The sequence below is a fragment of the Rhinolophus hipposideros genome, assembly GCF_964194185.1.
Source record: "Rhinolophus hipposideros genome assembly, chromosome: 8".
In the NCBI taxonomy this organism is placed as follows: domain Eukaryota; kingdom Metazoa; phylum Chordata; class Mammalia; order Chiroptera; family Rhinolophidae; genus Rhinolophus; species Rhinolophus hipposideros.
Window position 1 is genome coordinate 81,704,728 of NC_138054.1, and position 22,908 is coordinate 81,727,635.

The 22,908-nt window shown below is 36.5% G+C and overlaps 1 protein-coding gene across 50 annotated transcripts in view; it reads left to right on the forward strand.

Annotated features, from left to right (window-relative positions):
• EIF4G3 (eukaryotic translation initiation factor 4 gamma 3) overlaps nucleotides 1–18,447 on the forward strand; it is a 283,752-nt gene extending 265,305 nt beyond the window's left edge. For 46 of the 50 annotated variants that reach the window (XM_081055110.1, XM_081055106.1, XM_081055111.1 and 43 more), the window contains 7 exons: nucleotides 1,402–1,527; nucleotides 2,681–2,762; nucleotides 4,978–5,076; nucleotides 9,617–9,763; nucleotides 14,001–14,082; nucleotides 15,488–15,634; nucleotides 17,816–18,447. In XM_081055110.1, coding sequence (XP_080911236.1) covers nucleotides 1,402–1,527; nucleotides 2,681–2,762; nucleotides 4,978–5,076; nucleotides 9,617–9,763; nucleotides 14,001–14,082; nucleotides 15,488–15,634; nucleotides 17,816–17,997 — 865 coding nt within the window. In that variant the 3' untranslated portion in view covers nucleotides 17,998–18,447. The remainder of the gene's footprint in view (nucleotides 1–1,401; nucleotides 1,528–2,680; nucleotides 2,763–4,977; nucleotides 5,077–9,616; nucleotides 9,764–14,000; nucleotides 14,083–15,487; nucleotides 15,635–17,815) is intronic. The other 4 variants (XM_081055152.1, XM_081055153.1, XM_081055118.1 and 1 more) reach the window with 2 other exon arrangements.
• Nucleotides 18,448–22,908: the final 4,461 nt, after the last annotated feature.

The window sequence follows — 22,908 nt, forward strand, 5'->3', positions numbered from 1 at the left end:
AAAGACCGGGGTGGCCTCAGTTATTATCTCATGTGCTCATTAAACAGCTTAAACTATGCCACTAACCCAAGGAACATGAAATGGGAGTAGAGGGTGATTAACCCAGAAATCCTGGAGTCCATCCAGATTATGGGCCATCAGTACCACATTAACTGAGCTGAAAGTCTGCACATAGTGAGAGAATAGTCAAGTGTCTGGCGTATTCCAAATAGATGTGAGATAATTGCAAGCTGTAGGGCAGAAAGTTGGCATTAAGGATTCAGGAAGCCCAGAGTTGGGTGTTGTGGTGGAGGTGCAAATTGTTTTGAAATGGCACCTTTAAAAAGGTGACTCTGCCTTGTAGTGGTACCTCTGTTTAAGTGAAAAAATTTAATGATGTGTAGGCTTCTGAGGTAGGCAAAAAAACGGGGCATACTCTGGTTAGCAACTGGGACCGCAGTGAAAAAGCACACATTTTTATGTATGCAGAGATCTGAAAAGGGTGTGAAAACAAATACCACCTGCCCCGTGGCTCCTTCATTGATTCATTCCTTTCCTTATGATTATATGTGTTCCCTTGTAATTATGTGTATGTCTCCTATAGTTAATTTTACTCTTATTTTTGTACTTTTTAATATGCTGTATATAGGACTAATTAACAAAGTCTTAAATTATGTTTTTATACTTCTAAATGAATAGCCATGATTTTGAGGCTAAATAAAATTGTGCTGATACTTCATATTTGACTTTCCTAAGTTTTATATTCAAATCCATGTATTTCACTTTACATTGAGAAATATTTCATAGCATGAAAGCCTGAAACCATTAGCTTTGCTTTAAAGGTACAAGTTTGTAACATGTCATGATGATGATGATGATGATAGTAACGTTATCAGACTTTTTTATATCCATCCAGTTGGTCAAGGACTTTTGCCTTTTCTCTTTGTGTCTGGTCTGCATTACACCAAGTTTTTAGTTACTGCTTCTAACTGACTCAAAGGATATGATACTCAACTGTGATGAACTCTTTCTAGTGTGGGATTACACTGAGTAGCTGTTCCCCCAGAATTTCACATGGGCTGCCCCGTTTTCATCCTTTAGGTCTTTCGAATGTCACCTCCATACAGAGGTATTTTCCGACCACCGTCTGTATTGGGATATCCTGGTCCCGTCGTTCATGTTTGTCAGAGTATTGCCCCTATCTGCAGGTGTATTTTGGTTTGTGCTATTCTCTCTTTCTCCCACACATATAAAAGCTCTTTGCGACCAAGAACTTGTTTACCAGTTACTTTATGCCTAGAACAGTACCGAACATAGCAAGTGCTTAATAGGTATTTCTTGACTGACTGATTTTTGGTCTCTTTATTTAATCTCAAATTTTGGATTACATTTGTAAATGAATTTTTTTCTGTTCTTTTTCAGTTTTTCAGAAACATTGGAATTGGCAGATGACATGGCCATTGATATTCCCCATATTTGGTTGTACCTTGCTGAACTGGTGACTCCCGTGTTAAAAGAAGGCGGAATCTCCATGAGAGAACTTATCATGTATGTTGTGCTTTTTTGTTTTGAGGTCTATCAACTTAAACTGACGCAGAATTCACCAGCTGGCTTTTTAGCATAGTGCTGTTCCCTTGGTGCCTTTGGAGACTGTTGGATGCAGCCTGTGACTCTTTAAGACTTCTAATTTTAGTATAAATATGTTACATTATACTAGGTCTTTGCTGAAGAAATGATGGGGATATGGTAGCCCTATGGTCAATGGAGGTTAGCAGTGATTATAGATACGGCTTCAGAATCACGTAACTGGGAGGTGATTGCTCCTGGAAACTTAATGTTAACCTGAATTTTATGTCTGTCATTGCTCCAGTGTTATAAGAAGTGACATTTCCATATAACAGTTTGTCAGACTGTTTCACCTGAAGAGTACATGCTCAGATTGTAATAAAAGGAACTGAGATCTCAGGCATTACTGGATTTGGGCATAAATGGGAAGTCATTGCTACATTGTATAGACTAGTATTTCACAAACACTTTAGAACGTTAGTATTTCCCCAGACAGAAACTGTTCATATAGTCAAACTCTGCACTCTATTGTGTCCTTGTACTTTGAGATTCACAAAGTGCATTATAGCACATTCAAGATGATGAGAATCCTGTAGTAAAACAAAAGAAATAAAAACTATTAGCTTGTTTAATTCAGCATTGCCTCACTTAATTGACGTAGAATTCTTTTTTGAGGAATAATTACTTATACCCTGTAGCATACAGTTTGGGAAATACTGATTTAGACTATGAAAAAATTGGTCCCTCTCTGTTTCATCCATATTCTTTAAAAAAGTTTCCTTTCTTAAAAACACCTAGTAAATAAGCTTCACAACTTCTGTTACATAAGGTTCTTCTCTCTTTTTGGCTTAAAGTGAGGTTTATGTAAATAAACAGATTATTAAGTGAGTTATCAAAGCAGTTAAAGAAAAAGGTAAGAACCAGGAATTCTAAAGTCCATTTCCAGCTTCTCCATGAAGTATAAAATGAACCTGAAGTCTCTGAACTACTTCTGCTGAAAATTACGTAGAGTCTGTACTGGATTTGGCTTGCCCAGTGTTATTTAGGTTGCACAGTATCGTTTTCTTTGGCGCATGTTCTAGAACAGGTAATTTGTTCAGAGGGCGTACTTAATCACTACTCCTGTCTTTTACAGAGAATTTAGTAAACCTTTACTTCCTGTTGGAAGAGCTGGGATCTTGCTGTCTGAAATATTGCACCTTCTATGCAAACAAATGGTGAGTGTTGGAAACTGAGTGTCAGACTCAACAGCGTATTACAAAGGGCAGTGATTTTGATCTTTTTCTATGAATAGCTTAGATATCACTGTATAAGTAATCATTTCCTTTTATTATTTGGAAAAAAGAGTGAGATCTCTGTTTCAACCTAGTTTCTTCCAGAGGTGTCCTTCTTTTTACTAGTATCTCAGGAAAGAACTACCTAAATCTCAACTAGATTTAGTATAATTCTAAAGAATCTCAAGATATGTTTTATTTGTGGCTAGTAATTCTATCTTCCCCTGAAACAAAATAGCTACATTATTTATACTCTCTAATAGATTTCAATGAAAATTCCTCTGTTTTCAGAGAAAAGTAGGATTTATAAAATGATTAATTTTATTATTTCTGAATCATAGGCTAGGTAATCTGATTAAAATAGGTGGTAAAAATGATTCTGCAGGATTGTGAATTTCTATTCTTAAAGTTAAATTTATTTTAGATTAATAAATACGCATGATTTTCTGCAAGGCTCTGTGCTAGAATCTAAGTCTACAAATATAACTAAACTTTCAAAGAATGTATGGACCGGAGAGTGAGACAGATGAATCTAAACCAATAGTTTCAAAAGAGTGTGTGTCAGTGGTGTATTAGAGGTCTAAGAGGTTTGCTTTAGGAAAGTGGTAGAGCATCACAAAGGTAATGTGACACCTGGGGTGAAAGGTAGAGGAAGAAAACAGAACTCACGCCTGAAAATTCTGGAGTGATTTCTGACTTACTCAAATCAGAGCCAAACATACAGAGATGATAGATTTCATTGTTTTATAGGCATTGATTTTAAAAAGTTCAACATTTTATTTCTCCCTGGAAATCTACAGTAGACCTTCTGTGTCACATTTTTGTAATAGTTATTCGAAGATAGGTGTACTAAGTAGCCTGGTCTCTAGTTCTCATTGATTATCTGTTATTAATACTCTTTGCTGGCACTAAATTTTTTGGTTGAACCCTAATTTGTAGATCCAAAATTCCCTCCTCCTCTCCTACCTACTTGACTTTACTCCTTATTTAAAAGTCAAATTCTGGGGCAGCCGAATGGCTCAGTTGGTTAGAGCACGAGCTCTGAATAACAGGGTGGCCAGTTCAATTCCCACATGGGCCAGTGAGCTGCGCCTCCCGCAACTAAGATTGAACACAGCACTACCTTGAGCTGGCAGCTGGATGGCTCAGTTGGTTGGAGCACGTGCTTTTAACACCAAGGTTGGCAGTTCAATTCCCGCATGGGATGGTAGGCTGTGCCCCCTGCAACTAAGATTGAAAATGGCGACTGGACTTGGAGCTGAGCTGCGCCCAACTAGATTGAAGGACAATGACTTGACTTGGAGCCGATGGGCCTTAGAAATACACACTGTTCCCCTTCCCCAACAAAATATTTTAAAAAGCAAACAACAGCAACAACAAAAAGCTCAAATTCTTGTTAACTTTTATTTATTAAAACTGAAATGAAATTCTCATATCGCATAAATTCTGCAGTCAGACAGTCTAAGTTCAAATCCTGGTTCTACCAAGTTATCAGCTCTGCCTTGGCAACCTACTCTGTGAAGTAACTAATACGTATTCCCTAGATGACAGCTGCTACCTCACAGCCGGACTTCTTACACTATCACTGTGACCTGATTCACACAGTGGACTTGCACCTCCTCATCGGTTTCAGCTGACTACAGCTCTCCTCTATCTCCTGGATTCAACCTTGTGCTTCTTGCCCTTGAAATACTTCTCTTTCCTGGTTCAGGAACAACAGCTCCCTTCGTCACACTCATGTTAGGCAGCACACTGGTGATCTACGAAGAGGGTTCCAGTGAGGCTTGTTGAATGGCTTTCATGGCAGATGCAGATAGCACTAGCTAGGAAAAGAGACGATGTGGAATTTGTAAACTCTGTGCATTGGACTCTTTTTTAGGTGATTATATTCATAAATCCGAAACACCAGCTTGTAGACCCACACATTAGTCATCCAGTAAAAGAAGTTACTCAGCCTTAAACAACTGTACTTCAGTCATTCACCACTTTATTTACCTACATTCGGGCAGCTCGGTGCTAGGTGTCCTAAGAAATTAACTTCAGATCAGCCAGGAAAACTTTGGGTTTGTTTGTTTGTTTTCAGTCTTAACAGTTCTGCATTCTTGACTTCTTTTTTTCTTTTGCCAATGTAAATGGATTTGTCTTATCTCTGTTTTAGAGCCATAAGAAAGTGGGAGCCTTATGGAGGGAGGCTGACCTCAGCTGGAAGGACTTTTTACCAGAAGGGGAAGATGTACATAATTTTCTCTTGGAGCAGGTGAGTAAGAACAAGGCTTAATATCTTCTTGTTTGATAGTACATATTTTCAATCCATGGTTGGCAATGTGTGTGTGGAGGTTCAACTTAGTTTATACACAGATTTTCGACTGCACAGGTGGTCAGCACCCATAATTCCCATGTTGTTCAACAGTCAACTGTAATTGGTCTCTTTCACAAAGGATGTGAAGATAATTCCATTAATATTTCAGTCATTAAAATTAGATCAAAATAGGAGTCATAGTCAAGATGTCACTTTTAAGGCCATATTTTAAGTCCATTCCAACGATGCATTCATGAGATGATAGATTTTTAAAAAAAGAAAATCTAAAAGACTTAGTCACACTTAGACAACAAGCTATATGTCTCCATGAACTGGAAATGAAATCAATAAATAAAGCAGGGGTAATAGGGCTACAACTACAAGTTTTCTCAGCTCTGGGTCTGAAGGTAGAAGCAACCAGTAGTTATTTCTGTGGGGTAATGAGCAGTAGAATGCCCCTTACAGAGTAAAGGATTGGAGGACAGGCTTACTGCATGAAACCATAGATAAATACCACAGATAAATAAGGGGTAGGAAGTAGACACAGTCTTCAGTCAGAACCTTTGGGAGGCTGTCTACTGACTTAGTAACTGGATCCAGAAATCCACAACAAGACAGAAGACCAGTGGTCGGTGTAATCACGTCAGTATAGTGCTAACCTAAGAATTCTGAGGGATCAGATAGAGGTAACCGTAAAACAATTAGACTGGGAAGAGTGACAAGAGAAAGAAAACAAAAAACACCCTCTCAAGTCAAAATCCTTAAACATAGGAGTAAAATTAAAGCTAAGATAGCCAGCACAATCAGCTATAAGGAGAGAAAAAATAATCACTCTTAGGTAAAAAGAAAATCTGAAAATGACTTTAAAGTATATTGTGCTGGATAAAAACATTGTATTAGGTTACTATGGATACTGTGGACTTCAGCTTCCTTTAGGTTGTAGTCTAGTTACACTGGGAAGCACTCCTGCCACAACAATAAGAACCTACATAAAGCATAATTTATCTTTCATGGCTGGGCTCATAGAAGGTGGAAGAAATTTCCAAGGAACAAAAAGAATAAGGGGAAACACTAGCCAAAGATGAAATGTGAAAGGCGTGTTGCCCAATGCCCTTATAAGTGCTGCCAGAGATCTTGGAAGAGGTTGAAATGGTCTCAGTCCTAGATCCAAGAAGCAAATCAAAATGCCTTTGCAAAAACATCCTCAACTTAGGTCCCCTTATTTTCTACAAATTAACGTTACCTAAATGTATGAGTTAATACTTAGAATTCATTTAACGTAAAATGAAACAAGTAACCATGAATGAGAGTAAACACTAGATTTAGATCCCAAAGACTTGAAATAATGGAATTACACTATGTAAAAAATGAGCAAACAAGATGAAACTAGTAAAAATGACCAGATTTTTTTAAAAAGAAGAAGAAACTAGGTAGAATTCTAAGAGATGTTACAAGATAAAGGGGATAGAATGAGAATATCTAATGTGTCTAATTGGAGTCCCAGAAGGGAAAATGGAATGAAGGGCAAAGAGGCAATAGTTGAGAGACTGGCTGACACTTTTCCAAAACTGATGAAATATATGAATCTACATAGAAAGCACATGTATACCACAGAGGGTAATTACATGTTGGTGAAACTGCATAATATCAAAGACAAAAGATTTTAAAGCAGCTAGAAACGAAAAGCACATGACCTACACAGGAAAAACAGGCTTTGCAATAACAGCAGTGAAAGCCAGATGATGGTGGAATAATCTCAAAGTGCTGAGAAAATATCAGTTAATCTAGAATTGTTTCTCCAACTAAAACTAACCTTTAAGAATGAGGGCAGTAAATATTTAGAAACTCATTAACACACTTCTAAATAACCCATGAGTCAAACAAGAAATCACAAAAGGCAGTAAAAAGTATTTTAAACTGAATAAAAATATACCATATGGAGTCCTGGAAGAGGGGAGAAAAAAAAAATTTGAAGAAATAATGGCTGAAAACTTCCCAAATTTGATCAGAAATATGAATCAACACATCCAGGAATTACATTGAGTTCCAAACAGGGTAAACTCAAAGAGATTCCCATCAAGATATATTATCACGAAACTGTTGAGAGACAAAGGAAAAAAACCTTGAAAGCAGCAAGAGAGGCCATATACAAAGAATCTTTGGTAAGATGAACAGCCAATTTCTCATCAGAAACCCTGGAGGTCAGAAGACACTGGGATGATATATTTAAATGCTAAAATTTGAAAACTGTCAACCAAGAGTCCTATATCTGGCAAAATTTCCTTTAAAAATGAAGAAGTTAAGATATCCTCACATTTAAAAGCTAAATAAGTTTGTTACCAGTAGACCTGCCCTACAAGAAATGCTCAAATGAGTCCTTCAGGCTGAAACAAGAGGACATTAGACAGTAACTCAAAGCCATGTGAAGAAATAGAGATCACTGGTAAGGGAACTACAGAGTAAATGTAAAAGCAAGTATTATATTTTTGGTTTGTAGCTCCTCTTTTTCTTTCCTATATGATTTGAAAGGCAAATCCATAAAAATAAAAATTACAAATATGTGTTAATGGGCTCATAAAGATGTACTGTATGAAAATAACAACATAAAGATGGTTTCTCATATAATTTCCACAAGACCCAGCAATTCCACTTTTAGGTCTATATCCAAGAGAAATATAGCGCCCTGGTTTGAAATCAAATAAACCTGGGTTCAGACTCCAGTTTTCTACCGCTTAATGTCATTTTAAGAAAATTAATTTCTCTAAGCTTCAGATTCCTCATCTATGAAATGTTAATAACACCTACATTGTAGAATTTGTATGGGGGTTAAATGAGATAATGTTTAAGAAACACAGAGCACAGAGGGGTACTTAGTAAATTTGGATGATTTTTGTTAATTAAAAGTTTCAAAAAGCAATTAGAAAAATGAGGTTCCAGAAAACTTGGCCTTTCCGTATCCTGACTTTGGACTCTCTTTTAAAGTGGATGGCATAATGCTCTTTTCCTGGGAACCCTAGGAACATTCTGCAAGAAGTAGTGATGAAGTAATCCATAAATCGGAAGCCCAACCTCCTAGGTTCCAGGAAATCAGATAACTTATGAGAAACAAATGTCCCTTTCCAGTGGCCAATATAAATTTTACCGCTTACCACTGACTACCTTTGACAGTGTTAAAGGTTTTCATTTTCACAGTTTTATATCGTATTTTATTGAGCACTGTACTCCATGTTTATTTTGTTGTTGTTAATTGCTCTCAGACTTAAATTACCTCTGTAGGTTTGGGGTAGCTTAAATATGTGTTCTGTAGAAGTGTTCTTACATCTGAGAGTGTTAGAATAAATCTGGAGAATGTTTCAAGGTTATGAAAAATCAGTTACCTGTTCTTAAAAGACCTTGAGGGCACCCTCTTGTTCTGTGTGTGTATGGAAGTGTGGGGTAGGGTATTTATCAACATTGAGTAAGCAGAATTGCGATACTGAATCGTGTTCCTAAAACTTTATATGAAAATTTTATTTTAGAAATGCTACACAAAACCTAAAAAAAACAAAACACCCCAACTTCGTAAAAATCAAAAACCTAAAAAAAACAAAACACCCCAACTTCGTAAAAATCAAAAACCTAAAAAAAACAAAACACCCCAACTTCGTAAAAATCAAAAACCTAAAAAAAACAAAACACCCCAACTTCGTAAAAATCAAAAACCTAAAAAAAAAGAAATGCTACACATATTTGGTAAAGACAATCAAAACAATAGGATGAAAATTTTTTTTCAGAAAATTTGAGGTAATTTTTTCTTTGTGGATCGAAGGAGGGTATAGGAAATGTCAGAGTTTTTTAAAAGTATTAGAGAAAAACGTACGTTAATAATCTTTAATATTTTGATTTTTACATAGTAAAATTTATAAAGCAAAGCATACCTACATACCTCAATGTCTTATACCCTTGAAAATTCTTGATAATTTTGATTCTTGATATTTTTTTCTATCCATCTAAAGAGTTAAAACAATTTTACCTCATTTGTCTCACACTTGGATTCAAAATGGTCAGGAGGTGTTTAAAGGACTTTTAACAAAACCAAAACTGCCGAGTTTTGACAGCTGCTCTGTGGTTGAATATTGAAATTAAACCATAGGCTGCAGAAAAGGAGTTAAATTGTTCCCTAGCTAGTACTCCTGCCCTGCCTTAGAGCTACGTCACAGCCTAGAGTAAGACTGAAGCTCGGAATGATTTGCAGGTTAGGCATAGCCAGAGAGAGAATTCTCAGGGTTTTGTTTGCTTGGTGGTTTTTAAGGAGAATCAGAAATACGCCGTATCAAAATTTGGAGAAATACTCAGAATGATAATGGAATGAGAATCTTTCTGAACTATACATATAAAGTGGCTTCTGGTGATCGCTTTGAACCTATATAAATAGAAGATATAGTTGATGGCTTTGCTTTCCTCTCTGGGTGAAAATAATATTGAGTTATATTAATGTGTTTAACGTTTTATGTTTCAGAAGTTGGACTTTATAGAGTCTGACAGTTCCTGTTCCTCCGAAGCACTTTCAAAGAAAGAACTCTCTGCTGACGAGCTATATAAGCGACTCGAGAAACTCATTATTGAGGACAAAGCAAATGATGAACAGATCTTTGACTGGGTAGAGGTATAACGACTATGTCACCTTCCCTGATGTCTCCGCAAGAAAGATTCTTGAGGGATCTCCTGAATGCACACATTTACCCTTTTCTTTCATGGGAGTTTTTTAATTTAAATGGAGTTCATTTTCATTCTTAACATGTATGTGTGTTTGAAAGGCTGTTTTCCTATTTTTATAAGATTCATAGTCTTTTGTAAAGTCAAGTAAAAATATTCAGAACATAAGCCATTTTTCTGGGTCTCATTAGCTTAGGATGTACCCTACATTTTACCATTCAAAAATTTACGTTTCTTTCTTTGTGTTCTCACATTTTAAGTACTATCCTAGATGAAATTAATAAGCAATATGTAGTTATTGTGAAATGTATTGGCTTACATTTTTATAACACCCCCTTCTGAAAATTTTCTACCTTATTTATCTCGTGGACTCTGTTGATCATGTCTGTTTTCAATCTGTTACTGTGTTCCTTTCCATAGTAATTGTGGCCTATGTAGGTGTGTTTTATTTGTGCACCTTCTCTGTGGGATCACATAATAATCCAAGTTGAAAGAAACCTGTGGAGGACTACTCTAGTCCTCTCCCTCTTGGATAAATCCTTTTTTGTAGTCCTTCTAATAGATTATTGTTTTCTCTAACCACTCCAGGCATTGAGAAATAATGAAGCTTTGATAATTTGGTGTTTCACTTATTTTCATGCCTGTACAAGATAAGTCTGTCATCTCACCCAGTTGGGAATCTTTTTTTTTTTTTTTTTTTTTGTTAGTTGGGAATCTTTTAACTAATTGTAATAATCTGTCATTGTATTCCTGTCTCCCTCTTAGGTTCTTTCCTTCTTTCTCCACATCTTGCTGTCCAGACCGTGGTCTGATTACTTGTATCCAAACGTAACCTGGACTTTTCAGCATCTCTCACAAAGTGACATGTGCAAACTGAGCATGATCACCAGGTGTGGTCTATCAAAGTTAGATGGTGCTATTGCATTTTTTATTTTGGACTCTGCTTTGGCGGCTCCCCACCCTGAACTCAAATTGCTCTTTCAGTCCTGTAGTGCCCATTCTTTTAGGTTCTGCAAGTTAACCATCTCTTTCATCCTAAACTTATGCAGTTGCTTTTTGAACCAAAATGGGGTTTTTAAAATTTACTTCGGTTCACTTTCTTAAATTAGACACATTTTTTAGTCTGTCAGAACATTTTAGATTCTGACTTGGTCTTAAATTTGTTTGCCTTCTTTTTCACTTTGTATTCTCCTTTCATTTTGCTAATAAGCCAATGGTGTCCTCATCCAGGTTATGGGTAAAATGTGAATAGAGTAGAGCGAAGGACAGAGCAGCAGACTGTCAGGACCAGACTGCACCCCCAACTCCATGGATGCTTTCAGCTGTTACCTTTATATTATTTCACATCATTCTACTGTCTAGTTTTCCTTTTGGTCTTGTCCACAAGGGGATATCCATCATTAGATAATTTGTCAGTTGCCTTACTGAAGTCCAGAGGAGCTGTGCTTATATCCATCTGAGCTACCATATACTAATCAAATCAGAAAAGGAAAGGTTAGTTTAGCATGACTTGTTTTTTATGTCCTTTCTTTAGCCCTCTTAGCATAACCATCTCTTTCCTTGCTAAGACTTGTAACTCAGTTCATGTTATAGTTTGTGGTAGAATTTAGCATAGAATCAGCATCAAGCTTGCTGGTATGTTATTGACACAATATACCTTCTTCTCTGTTTTAGGTCAGTGTCTGTGTATTTAACATCGTTCTCTTTCTCCATGACTTTTCATAGATCATCTTTGAGCAATTTGGTCTTTTATTTTTGCATGTATTGCAAAATGGTGCCGTTATTACTTCTTCATCCATGTTGGGCTTCATTTTTTTGATCAATAGTTATTCTACCTATTCCAGACTAGCAATTATTCTCCTTAAAGAGAAGACAAAGAGTAGCTTTCAGTGAATGTAAAATTATGCCTAATAAAGATGACTTTAACAAAAAGGGTAAGAATACAAAACATGGTAGTAGCCGAGCTCCCAATGCATATAGATGTTTGTTGCTCTGTGGCTCATACCAGTATTCTGTAAATCTGATTTTGCTTATCTATCCCAGTTAGCAGACCCTTGTCCTGCTCTTGCCCACTTTTGTTAACATCTTTGCTTAATCTCTGTACTTCAGTGTTCTTGACACTTTTCTTTAGGTCTTTTCTGCTCTTGACTATTAGAATTACAATATTCAGCATTATTTGGTAGGAGAAATACGCAATTTGTTCCTTTAAAACAGAAGAAATAGTTAAATGGTTTATAAGTGGTATTTATTACCTAATTACATTTAGCTTATTTGTTTCTTTTTCTCAGACTCTGCTTAAAATCTAATTCTTTGGGGACTTCAAATGATAGTGTTTGAAATAGCTTGGTTTCACCTGTGTATCAAGTATTGTTGAGCCAAAAAGTAATGGTGTTTTAATTCTCTCATTTATTCTTTAAAAATAATTGTTCAGACTTTGAAGAAGTAATTTCTGGGGCCAGACCAGCCTAGCCAGCTTCAGCCTCAATAAAGTATTTTTTGAAGAGGTATAAACCAGCAACGAGCTCTAACACATAAATCATCATGAAATGTTTTATGTGTGGCTCTTGACCCACTCTATCCCCAGCCTTAGATGTCAGCAGTGGGACCGCATGTGTCTGTTCTCTGGGGAAAGATTGGGAATGAAACCTCTTATTGGAACAGTCCTCTGTGTTCGGCTGTGCCGGTATCCTACAGAACTGGCCATCTGACTTGTTAACCATTCTTAAGTCTGCTCTCAAGACACTACCAGTTCCTCCCAAGTGATATCTGAAGTTAGATATTCAACCAAGAGAGAGTTCTTAGTTAATCTGTGTCAGTTCTAAAACAAGTAAACATTAAACCAATCTCTAAATATCTTTGAAAGTCTTAGCTTTCTAACACAGAAGTTCACAATGACATCTTTAATTTTTTCCTGGCCGGTCATTTTAAGGCGGACCCTTTCAGAGGAAGATACTGTGCACTGCTATTAAAAGAAGCTGAAACAAGTCATTAATTCTGTTCACAGGCACAAGGAACATAAACTTCGGAAAGAATTTGAAATACCCGCCTAGAAAATGTCTTCTTTAGTTTGTCGCTTCCTTTTGCTACTCGTGGTGTAGGACCGTGTTTCTTTTCTTTTTTAATTTATTTTTTTACTAAATTTATTGGGGCGACATATATTAATAAAATTGTATAGGTTTCAAGCCTACAGTTCTGCAATACCATCTGTATATTGCATTGTGTGTTCACCACCCTAAGTCAAATCTTCCGTCACCATATATTCGACCCCCAGGACGGTTTTATAGCAAGAAGATATTAAGAGAAGTAAGATCTTAAGAGAAATAAACTAAAAAAAGAAATTTGAAGCCCATTTACTTAACATATCTTTACTTTTTTTTTTTTTTTTTTTTTTTTGCCATCCTTAGAAAAGAGTAATGATTTTCTCACCACCACCTGGAGGATTTGTTAGAGGCAATGCTTGAGATTAATCTCTAATTCAACATTAAAATTCAGATGAAAAACAGTATTAATTATATAAATGTCTAACCACTATGCTGTATACCTGAAACTAATATAAAATAATATTGAATGTCAACTATAATTTAAAAAATGATAGTCACAGGAATATATAGGGAATATCCTCAATAATATTTTAATAACTATGTACAGTGTCAGGTGGGGAGTGGACTTACTGGGGTTATTACTTTCTCAGGTATGTAAATGTCTAATTACTATGTTGTTTTTGTACACCTAAAACTAATAAAAAAAAAAAGATGAAAAGTAGTCTTAGCATATCTAAAAATAGTTGCACACGACTGACAAAAGTAATCTTTGAAATACACTGTGGTTGTGGTATAGTTCTTTCAAATTTATAGATTTGAATAGATCACGTTAATATGAGTTATTTATTGAGGAAGAGAAATGTTTTTAAATCGTTGCACTTCCAAGTGTACATAGACTGTATAAATGAATGAACAAAGGATAGGCAGCAATAACCTCCTTGAAAACTAAATACTGCTACTTAGGATATTTTTAGAAAAAACTAGCAGTAGCCTAAGTATTTTCCAGCGAATCAGAAGATTAATTTTTGCAAGAAAGTTGACTGTGACCCCATCTACCCTTAGTGCCAAATGAGACCTAGTTTAGAACAAATCATTTCTCTGGTGTGCAAGGGTACCTTTAACTGTTCCATTTCCTTTTGATATCAGGCTAACCTAGATGAAAGCCAGATGAGTTCACCTACATTCCTTAGAGCTTTAATGACAGCCGTTTGTAAAGCAGCTATTATAGGTAAGTAACATTTCTGAAAGCAAAACTTAGCATCTGGAATCGTTACTATGTCAAGTACTGATGACATGGGCCTGAGTTTATATTGTCTTCAGAACTTGCTGCACATAGCTCAGTTTCTGTGCAAATTGGTGCCATTTCTGTCTCCAATGCTTGGCTGTCTCTAGCAGGCATCAAATAGCTCTGCTTGCAGGGAGCCCAGATCTGAGCAGCTGCTGCTTGCCTCAGGTGATTCTATACTCTGTTGCATGAGACTCCTCTAATTCACATTAAAATATGCGAATTTCCTTTTCATCTCAAACATTCAAAGCCACCTCCTTCTTCCATTCAAGAATTATCATGAATGGATTGAATATTCTTAACCTAATATCAGTGAAGTACTAATCTCAACAGGAAAGCCATTTTATGTAAATACATATGTGAAGGAAAAAAAATACCAATTGTTTCTCCTGCTGTATGTTGACTTTATATGATAAGACAATTTCATTGACTGTTGATGAATTACATAAATGGATAGGATTAGGATTGCTAGAAACCCTAAATACTCCAAGCTGCATATACTGTTTAACAATATTTAATAAGATCAACTTAGCCTCAAATAGAAATCCACATTTCTCTTACTGAAATAGGAGGGGAAAAAATCCATCAGCTCAAAAGTTGTTCAACATTTCAGGTCTCTCTTTACCATTTTTCGAAGATAGCTTCAGAATTATAATTGAAGATTTTCTGTCAGATGCATGTTTTTTCACTGTTAAATCTTTAATGAGGTAAACAAGCTACGTAAAAAGTCTTCATAAAAAAATGTTAAAATCATTTCCGTTATCTATGGAACCATAAGTCTTTGGGGCTTTAAAATCAGAATTGGAAAATTTAAAAGCTGCTTTTAAAAACAAGATTTTATCCTAGTGCAAGCTTACTTAAAACCTTACGCTTTTTGGCACTGAGGACGCTTTCCTCAGCCCCTTTTTATTGTGCCTTTCTCCTAAAAGGCCTAGATCAGATGTGGTGTTTGCCACTGTTGGTTAGTCCTCATCTTCCTGTAATAATAAAACGGTTCTAATTCTTCTACCCTTCTGCAAAGATTTGCACGAACTATCAATTTCCTTTTGAATGTTTCTTTCGTAGTTTGGAATGTCATAAAACTGTACCTGTTTCATTATGATTAAAGATAAAGAATTGGGTATGCTACTCTTGAAGGAACCCAGCACTCAAAATACATCCCCCCCTCCACGATTTTTTATTATTTCAGAGTGTCCCATGAAGAATTTGAGAACATTTGAATTTCAAAATCTTTGCCTTGTACCCCCTTGCTTCTTCTTTCCTTGTAGTCATATGTGTCTTAATGACTCAGAAATTGAAAATGGCTCTGTGTATTCTTAAATGTGATGCTGAGTTCTGTCACCTCTAGCCGACTGTTCTACCTTCCGATTGGACACTGCTGTTATCAAGCAGAGAGTGCCGATCTTACTCAAGTACCTAGACTCGGATACAGAGAAGGAACTGCAAGCACTTTATGCACTACAAGCATCAATAGTAAAACTTGATCAACCTGCCAGTAAGTTGACCTCTTGCGACAATTAACCCAACCAATGTGAGTGAGATTTATCCAGGCCTGGGCTTCAGAGATGGTTTGATGGGTTTGAACAGTGGATAATAGAACAATCATTGGCAACAAAAACTCAGATAACCAACAACTTTTTAATAAGCCTGAATTTCTTATGGACTTGACTTTTATGAGAACACATTAACAAGTATACTGGTTTATATTAGATATTGAATCCTCATTCTAGGGCAGGTCTGTCTAATAAAACTTTTGCGGTGATGGAAATATGTCTGTACGTAGCAGTGTGGCACCCATGAGCCACACATGTCAATTGAGCACTTGAATGTAGCTATTGTGCCTAAGAAACTGAATTTTAAATTTTATTTAATTTAATGTAAATAGCCACTATGGTTAGTGGCGCTACCCTATTGGACAATGCAGATCTGTTACATCTCAGTATTAGCATATGTGATATGTAACTTTTCACCTTTTTTGACACAGGTCTTAATGAAAGAGAACGATAATCTTCAGGCACCCAACAGAGACATTGAGGCATTTTAGACTAGTTTTCAGTTAAGGGTTATGATTCATTCTGGCTAACCAGACAAAGAAGGTAACCTGAACATCTAAGTCTTATGATGCTGCTAAATTAACTGAATGGTATGAAATCTTGAAAATCCAGTTGAAACTTGTGAAAGTGGATATTACCTGGCTATTTTAGAGGTACCGTGTTTCCCCAAAAATAAGACCTAGCCAGACAGTCAGTTCTAATGCGTCTTTTGGAGCAAAAATTAATATAAGACTTGGTCTTATTTTACTACAATATAACATAATATAATACTGGGTATAATACAATATAATACTGGGTCTTACATGAATTTTTGCTCCAAAAGACACATTAGAGCTGATTGTCTGGCTAGGTCTTATTTTCAGGGAAACACGGTAGCGCTGAAGTAGTTCTTTTTCAGAATGTTCCTTCTTTGCTAGTGCTGATGAATCCCTCTGGGAGATAAAGGAAAAGATTGAAACAAATAATCCTCAGGGTATGACTGAAGAGACATCTAAGTCTGAATCAGAGAAGTAATCTTCCTTGGTGTTCTCTCTCTGGAGACTTTTGAAAGGTCATTTAACATGGCTTCCTTTTTCTAATAGGATGAGGACACTAACTTTCCAAGAGATGGTTAAGTAGTTGTATAAAATTGATGCTGTGCGCTCAGCCAGTCAAATTAACGTATCTCCCATAATTATCAGCTTCAATGATCCCTTGTAAGATGTTTAATTCTAGACTTAGCACCAACATAATCATGTTCCCTTGCTTCCATTTCCCCATAGACCAACTGGTGATTTCCATATTTGCTTGACTAATAAAATTGCAAACATAAATCTAAAGAAAAATTGTAATATGGTTCATTATAAACCTAATATTTATAAACAGTTGTTTATTCCACTGCCTCCATCCATTAATATGGTCAACAAGCTGACTCAATGAATTTTAAGAGCCCATGATGAAGGAATTGTTTTAAAAAGAATTTATAAGACCCTCTATTGGGGTTTAATGTGTCTACTAACTTTCTCCCTTTTTTGAACAATAATATAAATTAAATTGCCATTCTGAGATCAAAACAAAATGAAAATTGCCCAGATCATCTGGGCATTGAAAACAACAAATGACTGTTGTTTCACTGGTTAAAATCCAGATGAAATAGTTTTTAGCTGTGTTTTCCATATAAAATACTACTCTCTTCATTTTGAAAACAGCATTAGAAGTGGGGAAAGTACATCCTGCCTTTTCTTCCCAAAATTTGTAAAAAATAATATGTTTTTATTGTAAAATTTCAAATAATAGAGAAGTGTATAAAGAAGAAAGTTTTAAAAAAATATTCTTGTATTTAATTTTTAAAGTGTTTAGGTTGAGAACCGCATAATATCAAACAGCTCAGTTATACCAGAAAATAGTTCAAATTGATCAAATTAACAAAAATAAGAAACCATTTAGACTATTTAAATCTTCTTTTCCTGTTGTTTAGACAAGTTGTTTTGCTATTATACTATCAAGAGGGAGTAAAGGAGGAATAAGTCGTTATGGATGCTATTCTCTAGGGGAATTCATGTGTATTCATTCATTGCCTGGAAATATAATCTTTCTAGCTATAGTGCCCCCAAAACTGATGGTTCACTCTCACTGCCTTACAGATTTGCTACGGATGTTTTTTGATTGCCTCTATGACGAAGAGGTAATATCCGAGGATGCCTTCTACAAGTGGGAAAGCAGCAAGGACCCCGCGGAGCAGAATGGGAAGGGTGTGGCGCTCAAATCTGTCACGGCATTCTTCACGTGGCTTCGCGAAGCAGAAGAGGAATCTGAGGATAACTAAAACAGTCAAATATACAAAAAGAAACAAAAGAAACAATTTAAGTATTTTTTTAAAAAGTTTCACGTCTTCGCCAATCACAGTGCAGCAAGGCCAATTCTCGCAGAAACCCCCACGTGTGCACGAGTGGGAGAGGGGAAAGAGAAAAGCAGGTGATCATGGAGGAAAAAGGTACTGGAAAAAAGTAAACTTCAAACCTGAGGGCGGGAGCACTAAAACCAAAATACATGTATTATTTATAGAAAATATTTTCTGTTTTAATCTTTTCTTTGTAAACGAGGACTCATACTTAAAAAAAAAAAAACATCTGTTTAGCAAAAAAAAAAAAAAAAAGAGTTGAGAACTTTTAATTTATTTTAAGGACTGCAAATGCCAGTGTAATTTTTTAATTTGCAGTTTCTGTAAACAACTTGTATAATAGAAAAGCAGAGAAATAAATTTCCCTCCCCTTCAGATGCACCTCACGTTTGTTTTAAAGCATAGTAGTTAGTCCAGATTTAAGAAGGTTTGGGGTAAACAAGGTAAGAAAGATTTTTCTTTTCTTTGTTTTTCTTTTCTTTTCTTTTTTTTTTTTTTTTTTTTGTTGGCATCAAATCTTTCTGCCTGCCTCTCAGCTTGCTTCAGAAAATAAAAAAAATCACAATAGTAATCAAAACATACATAACCTTGGAACAGAAGGAAATGCTGTGGACCAGAGAACTCCAAGAATTGTTTTAAAAAAAAGTGCTACCCTGGAAAAAGTACTCTTAATACTTTTGAAATCTTTAGAGCAACTTTAAGGCTTGTAAATACATAGAACAAATATTTAAAAAAAAAACAGCAAAAAGAAATTGACTCAATACTATTTCTTTTCACTTTCAAAATATAAAGAACAAAATAAAGACAAACATTGCAAGTTTAAAAGAAAGTAAAGTGACTTCTCCTTTTGACAGCTGCTACATGTGTGCCCATCTCTGGGAGGTACAATTTGTTGTATAATCCAAATCACTGGGGGGGAGAAGAGGGGGAGAGAGAGAGAAGAGTGTATGTGGGTGTGTGTGTGACTACAGTTGTAAAAGGCAAGCTACTCTGTGGGGAGGAGGGCACTTGTGCTGGGGTGGGAGAGACTCTCTTAAAATCCAGGGGAAACTTCTCTACACCACCAACTGGAAATGCATTCAGGGTGGGAGCAAACCTAAGGGCAATTTTTTCAATTAATTTTTAAATTAAAAAGTGTTCCACTGTATGTATTACAACTAGGGACACTAATTCACTTTGAGACTACCACTACCACTGATTTTAAAATCATCATTTGCCACCAAAGATGTCTCCTAAAGAATGAAAGAAGCCAAAGCTGAATTACCCTTTTTTAAAAGTGGGCATGGGGTTTAAAACTAAACCATTACCATATGTGAAAATCACATTGTTCCCCAACTTCACCTTCACTCAAGATATTCTGGTGAGTATAAAACCAACTGTGCTTTGGGCCTCTGTTTCTCCTACAGATATTGGAGTGCTGTGCATTTGTTTGTTTGCTTGCTTGTTTGTGTGTTCTTTTATGAAGTTGCAATCTCTATAGATGGTTTTCCATTTCAGTTGTTTGTAGGCCATCACCCTACAGAATGTATTTATGAAGAAAGCCAAGCTGCTCCCAAACAGTCTTTGTATTTTGTATTTCGATAACCAAGGGGTTCTTCTGGCTTCCAACTCTGAAGAAATATTCATATTAAGAGACTTGGCAAGATTTGCGATGCTCAAGAGCAAAATTTTCCATAGCAGTAGAAGGTTTTCTTGAGAGTGTAGTTGAACACCACACAGGATCCCACCGCATGAGCCCACAGCGCCCTTCCCGCCGTGGTGGAAAGCTGCTCTCAAAGAAGGAGACTGAAAGTCTTGTGACAGGCACGTGACAGACAGCATCTGTCATAAAAGATGGGGCCTGAACAGCTGTTTTGGGGTGTGGCTGCAGGTTCTGCCTGGGATTCCTTAGTTGGAAGAAGCAACCTGATTCTCTGCTACGCTGTATTTTAACAGCAGCCAGAATCAAAGTGCAGAGGATTCTGATCCAGGAATCTCCTGAGTGATACAGATTTTTAGATGATGGCAGCGCTCACAGGAGATGACTGGCAGGGAGTTTGGGGAAAGCAGGGTGGTGACTGCCTCTTGGAAATCGGTGGCTGTTGTTTGCAGGGGTCTGACCGGGAAGGAGTTTCAAGTAGTAGTGATGGCCTGTGCATCAGTGTTTTAGATGTGGGCAAGTGTAAGGAGTGGAGGAAAGAGGATCATATTTTTGGAGAGAAAAAAATCCAAGGGTTGAAAAAAGCTTCAGATATACTCGTAAACACCAGTAGTACAACAACAGAAATAATGTTTGAAATTTCACTCTAACATGAAGCGTGATGAAGAGACTACAGAGTTACTTTTGGCTCCCTTGTTGCTTTTTACACTGAATGTTAGGTAGGATCAGAAGTGTTACCTAAAGACAAAATAGGAGCAAAGCCAAAAATTGATCCCTGCCGATACCAACTGAACTTCAAAAACTGTGTCGTGACTCTTATGCTCTTCGTCGTCGTCTTACTGGGAAAAGGTTTGGTTGTTTGAGGTTTAAAAGGTGACATGGCTACTAACACTGACGTGCCTGCACTTCTTCAAACTGTCAAAAAAGCCCTTTCACCCATTTGAACTTTGGGAACAGTTTCATTAATTAAGGTTTAGTTCGTTAATTAAGATGCTTCCTGCCTGTATTCAAATCAGTTAACTTACAGCTATTCAGGAAGTTAAATGAGGGTTTGCTTGCGTAGCAAAAGAATTATAATGCCAATTTTCAAACTGAAAACTCATGGTAGACTCTTGCATAGACCAACAAGCCAGTGCAGAGCCACATCATGAACTCGGTTCATTCCTCAGATGTTTACTGAGCACCTACTCTGTACTAAGGGCAGGGAATGTAACAGTGAACAAAACAATCTCTGCTGTCGGGGAGCTCTTCATGAAAAAAGAAAGCTAGAGGTTCACACACTGCATCAGCCTACCACCCTACTAAAGAGTGTCTGCCCCTCGTTCCCCTGGCAGACTTTTTATTTGGTTTTCGTCTTTATATTTCAAGAATGCATTCTAGATTATTTGCAACAATTGAATCCAACAGTTTCTTCTAGAGCCACCCTCCAAACAAGTTATCATTCTGGGGTTTGTGACATAAATTTTTGTTTCAGATGGTTCCATTCAAAGCAAAAGGATTCTAAGCCAGAAAAAATACCCTTAGGTGTTTTTTTTTTAATCTAATTCTGTATTTTCATTACTCAATTTTTGTTCCTTAAAAAAAAAAGTAGGGATCCAGTTTCACTTTTAACCATGCTGTTAGCACTTATGCATTCCTGTACTCCCCATTTTGTAGAGAGGAACATTTTGCATTGCTTTCTTTTTGTTTTTGTTGCTTTTTTCTTATTGAGATATTCACATGCAATAGAATTCACCCTTTTAGAGTGTACAATTCATTGGTTTTTAGTATATTCACAGTTGTGCAACCATCACCACTATCTAATTTCTGAACATTTTTATCATGCCCAAAAGAACACCCCATACCCCTTAGCCAGTCTCGCCTCATTTTCCCCTCTCCTCAGCCCCTGGGAATCACCAATCTTACCTTCTGTTTCCATGGATTTGTGTATTATAGACATTTCACGTAAATGAAATCATACGTTGCATTGCTTTTTGTTTTGACCTCCAATCCGACGTTTAGCAAATGATCAAACATCACAGGTGTTTGCAACATCAGGGACCTGACAGCAGGGCTAGACCCTGATTTTCCCTGTCTTTGATTTAATTTTTGTTCTTTAACTATAACTTCTTTTGCTGTGATTGCAATATGTTTACAACCATCAGCTAATTCTAAACAAGTGAGATTTTTCCCCCCCTTTTTTGTCACCCAATGGACTTGATGTATATGACCTGGGATGCCCGACATCCTAGCTTTCGTAATGAGAGTCTGGTCATTTTGACCTCTCATCATGTCTCACTACTTGAGTAGTTTCCTGGGGATTAAAATTCCTGCATGCATTAGAGGCTTCTACAGTGTATCCTAGAAAAGTTAACATGTAATTTGACTAGGAGTCTGAGGTTTTATTTTGTCCTTTTCATTGAGGAACATTTGGACATAGTGACTGTTGAGCAGCTTGAGGCTGCTTACTTGTCATGAAAATACGATGGCTCCGTAAAGAATAAAAATGCCTTGAGACAGAATCTCTGCCACGGGTTAGTCCCAGTTCGTTAGTCTAACAGGAAATCATCTTTCCCATTCACTAAGCTTGAACTATAGGTCCCCATACCCTCCAGTAGTTTAGGGAGAGATACAGTATGTGTTCACTAGCTTCAGATATATGTACTCCCTAGAGGGAAAAATGACAATTTATTAGTGTTGGGACTACAAAAAAAAAAACAGTTTTGTATTACCAAATCATGAAATGATTTACATATCAAAGAAATAAGCTACAGAGAATCATGCGTTAACTGTTTTTTTAATAAATGTTTCATTTTGAAATAATTGTAGAAAAAAGTTTCAGCTTTAGTACAGAGCGTTCCATGTACGCCTCTCCCAGTTCCCCCTATTATTATTAATATCTTACATGACCGTAAGGCATTTGTCCAAACTAGGAAACCAGCACTGGTACGTCACTGTTAACTAAGCTCCAGACTTGAGGTGCATCTCACTAATGCACTCTTTCTAGTCAAGGATGCAGTCAGGATAGCATGTTACATTTCATCATCATGTAGCCTTACTGTCCTCTGGCCTTGGACAGTTTCTTAATCTTTTCTTGTTTGTCATGAGCTTGACCGTTTTGAGGAGTACTGGTTAGGTGTTTTGGATAATGTCTCAATTTGGGCTTGTCTGGCATTTTCTCATGATTACAATAGGGTTATGGGTTTGGGGTAAAAATA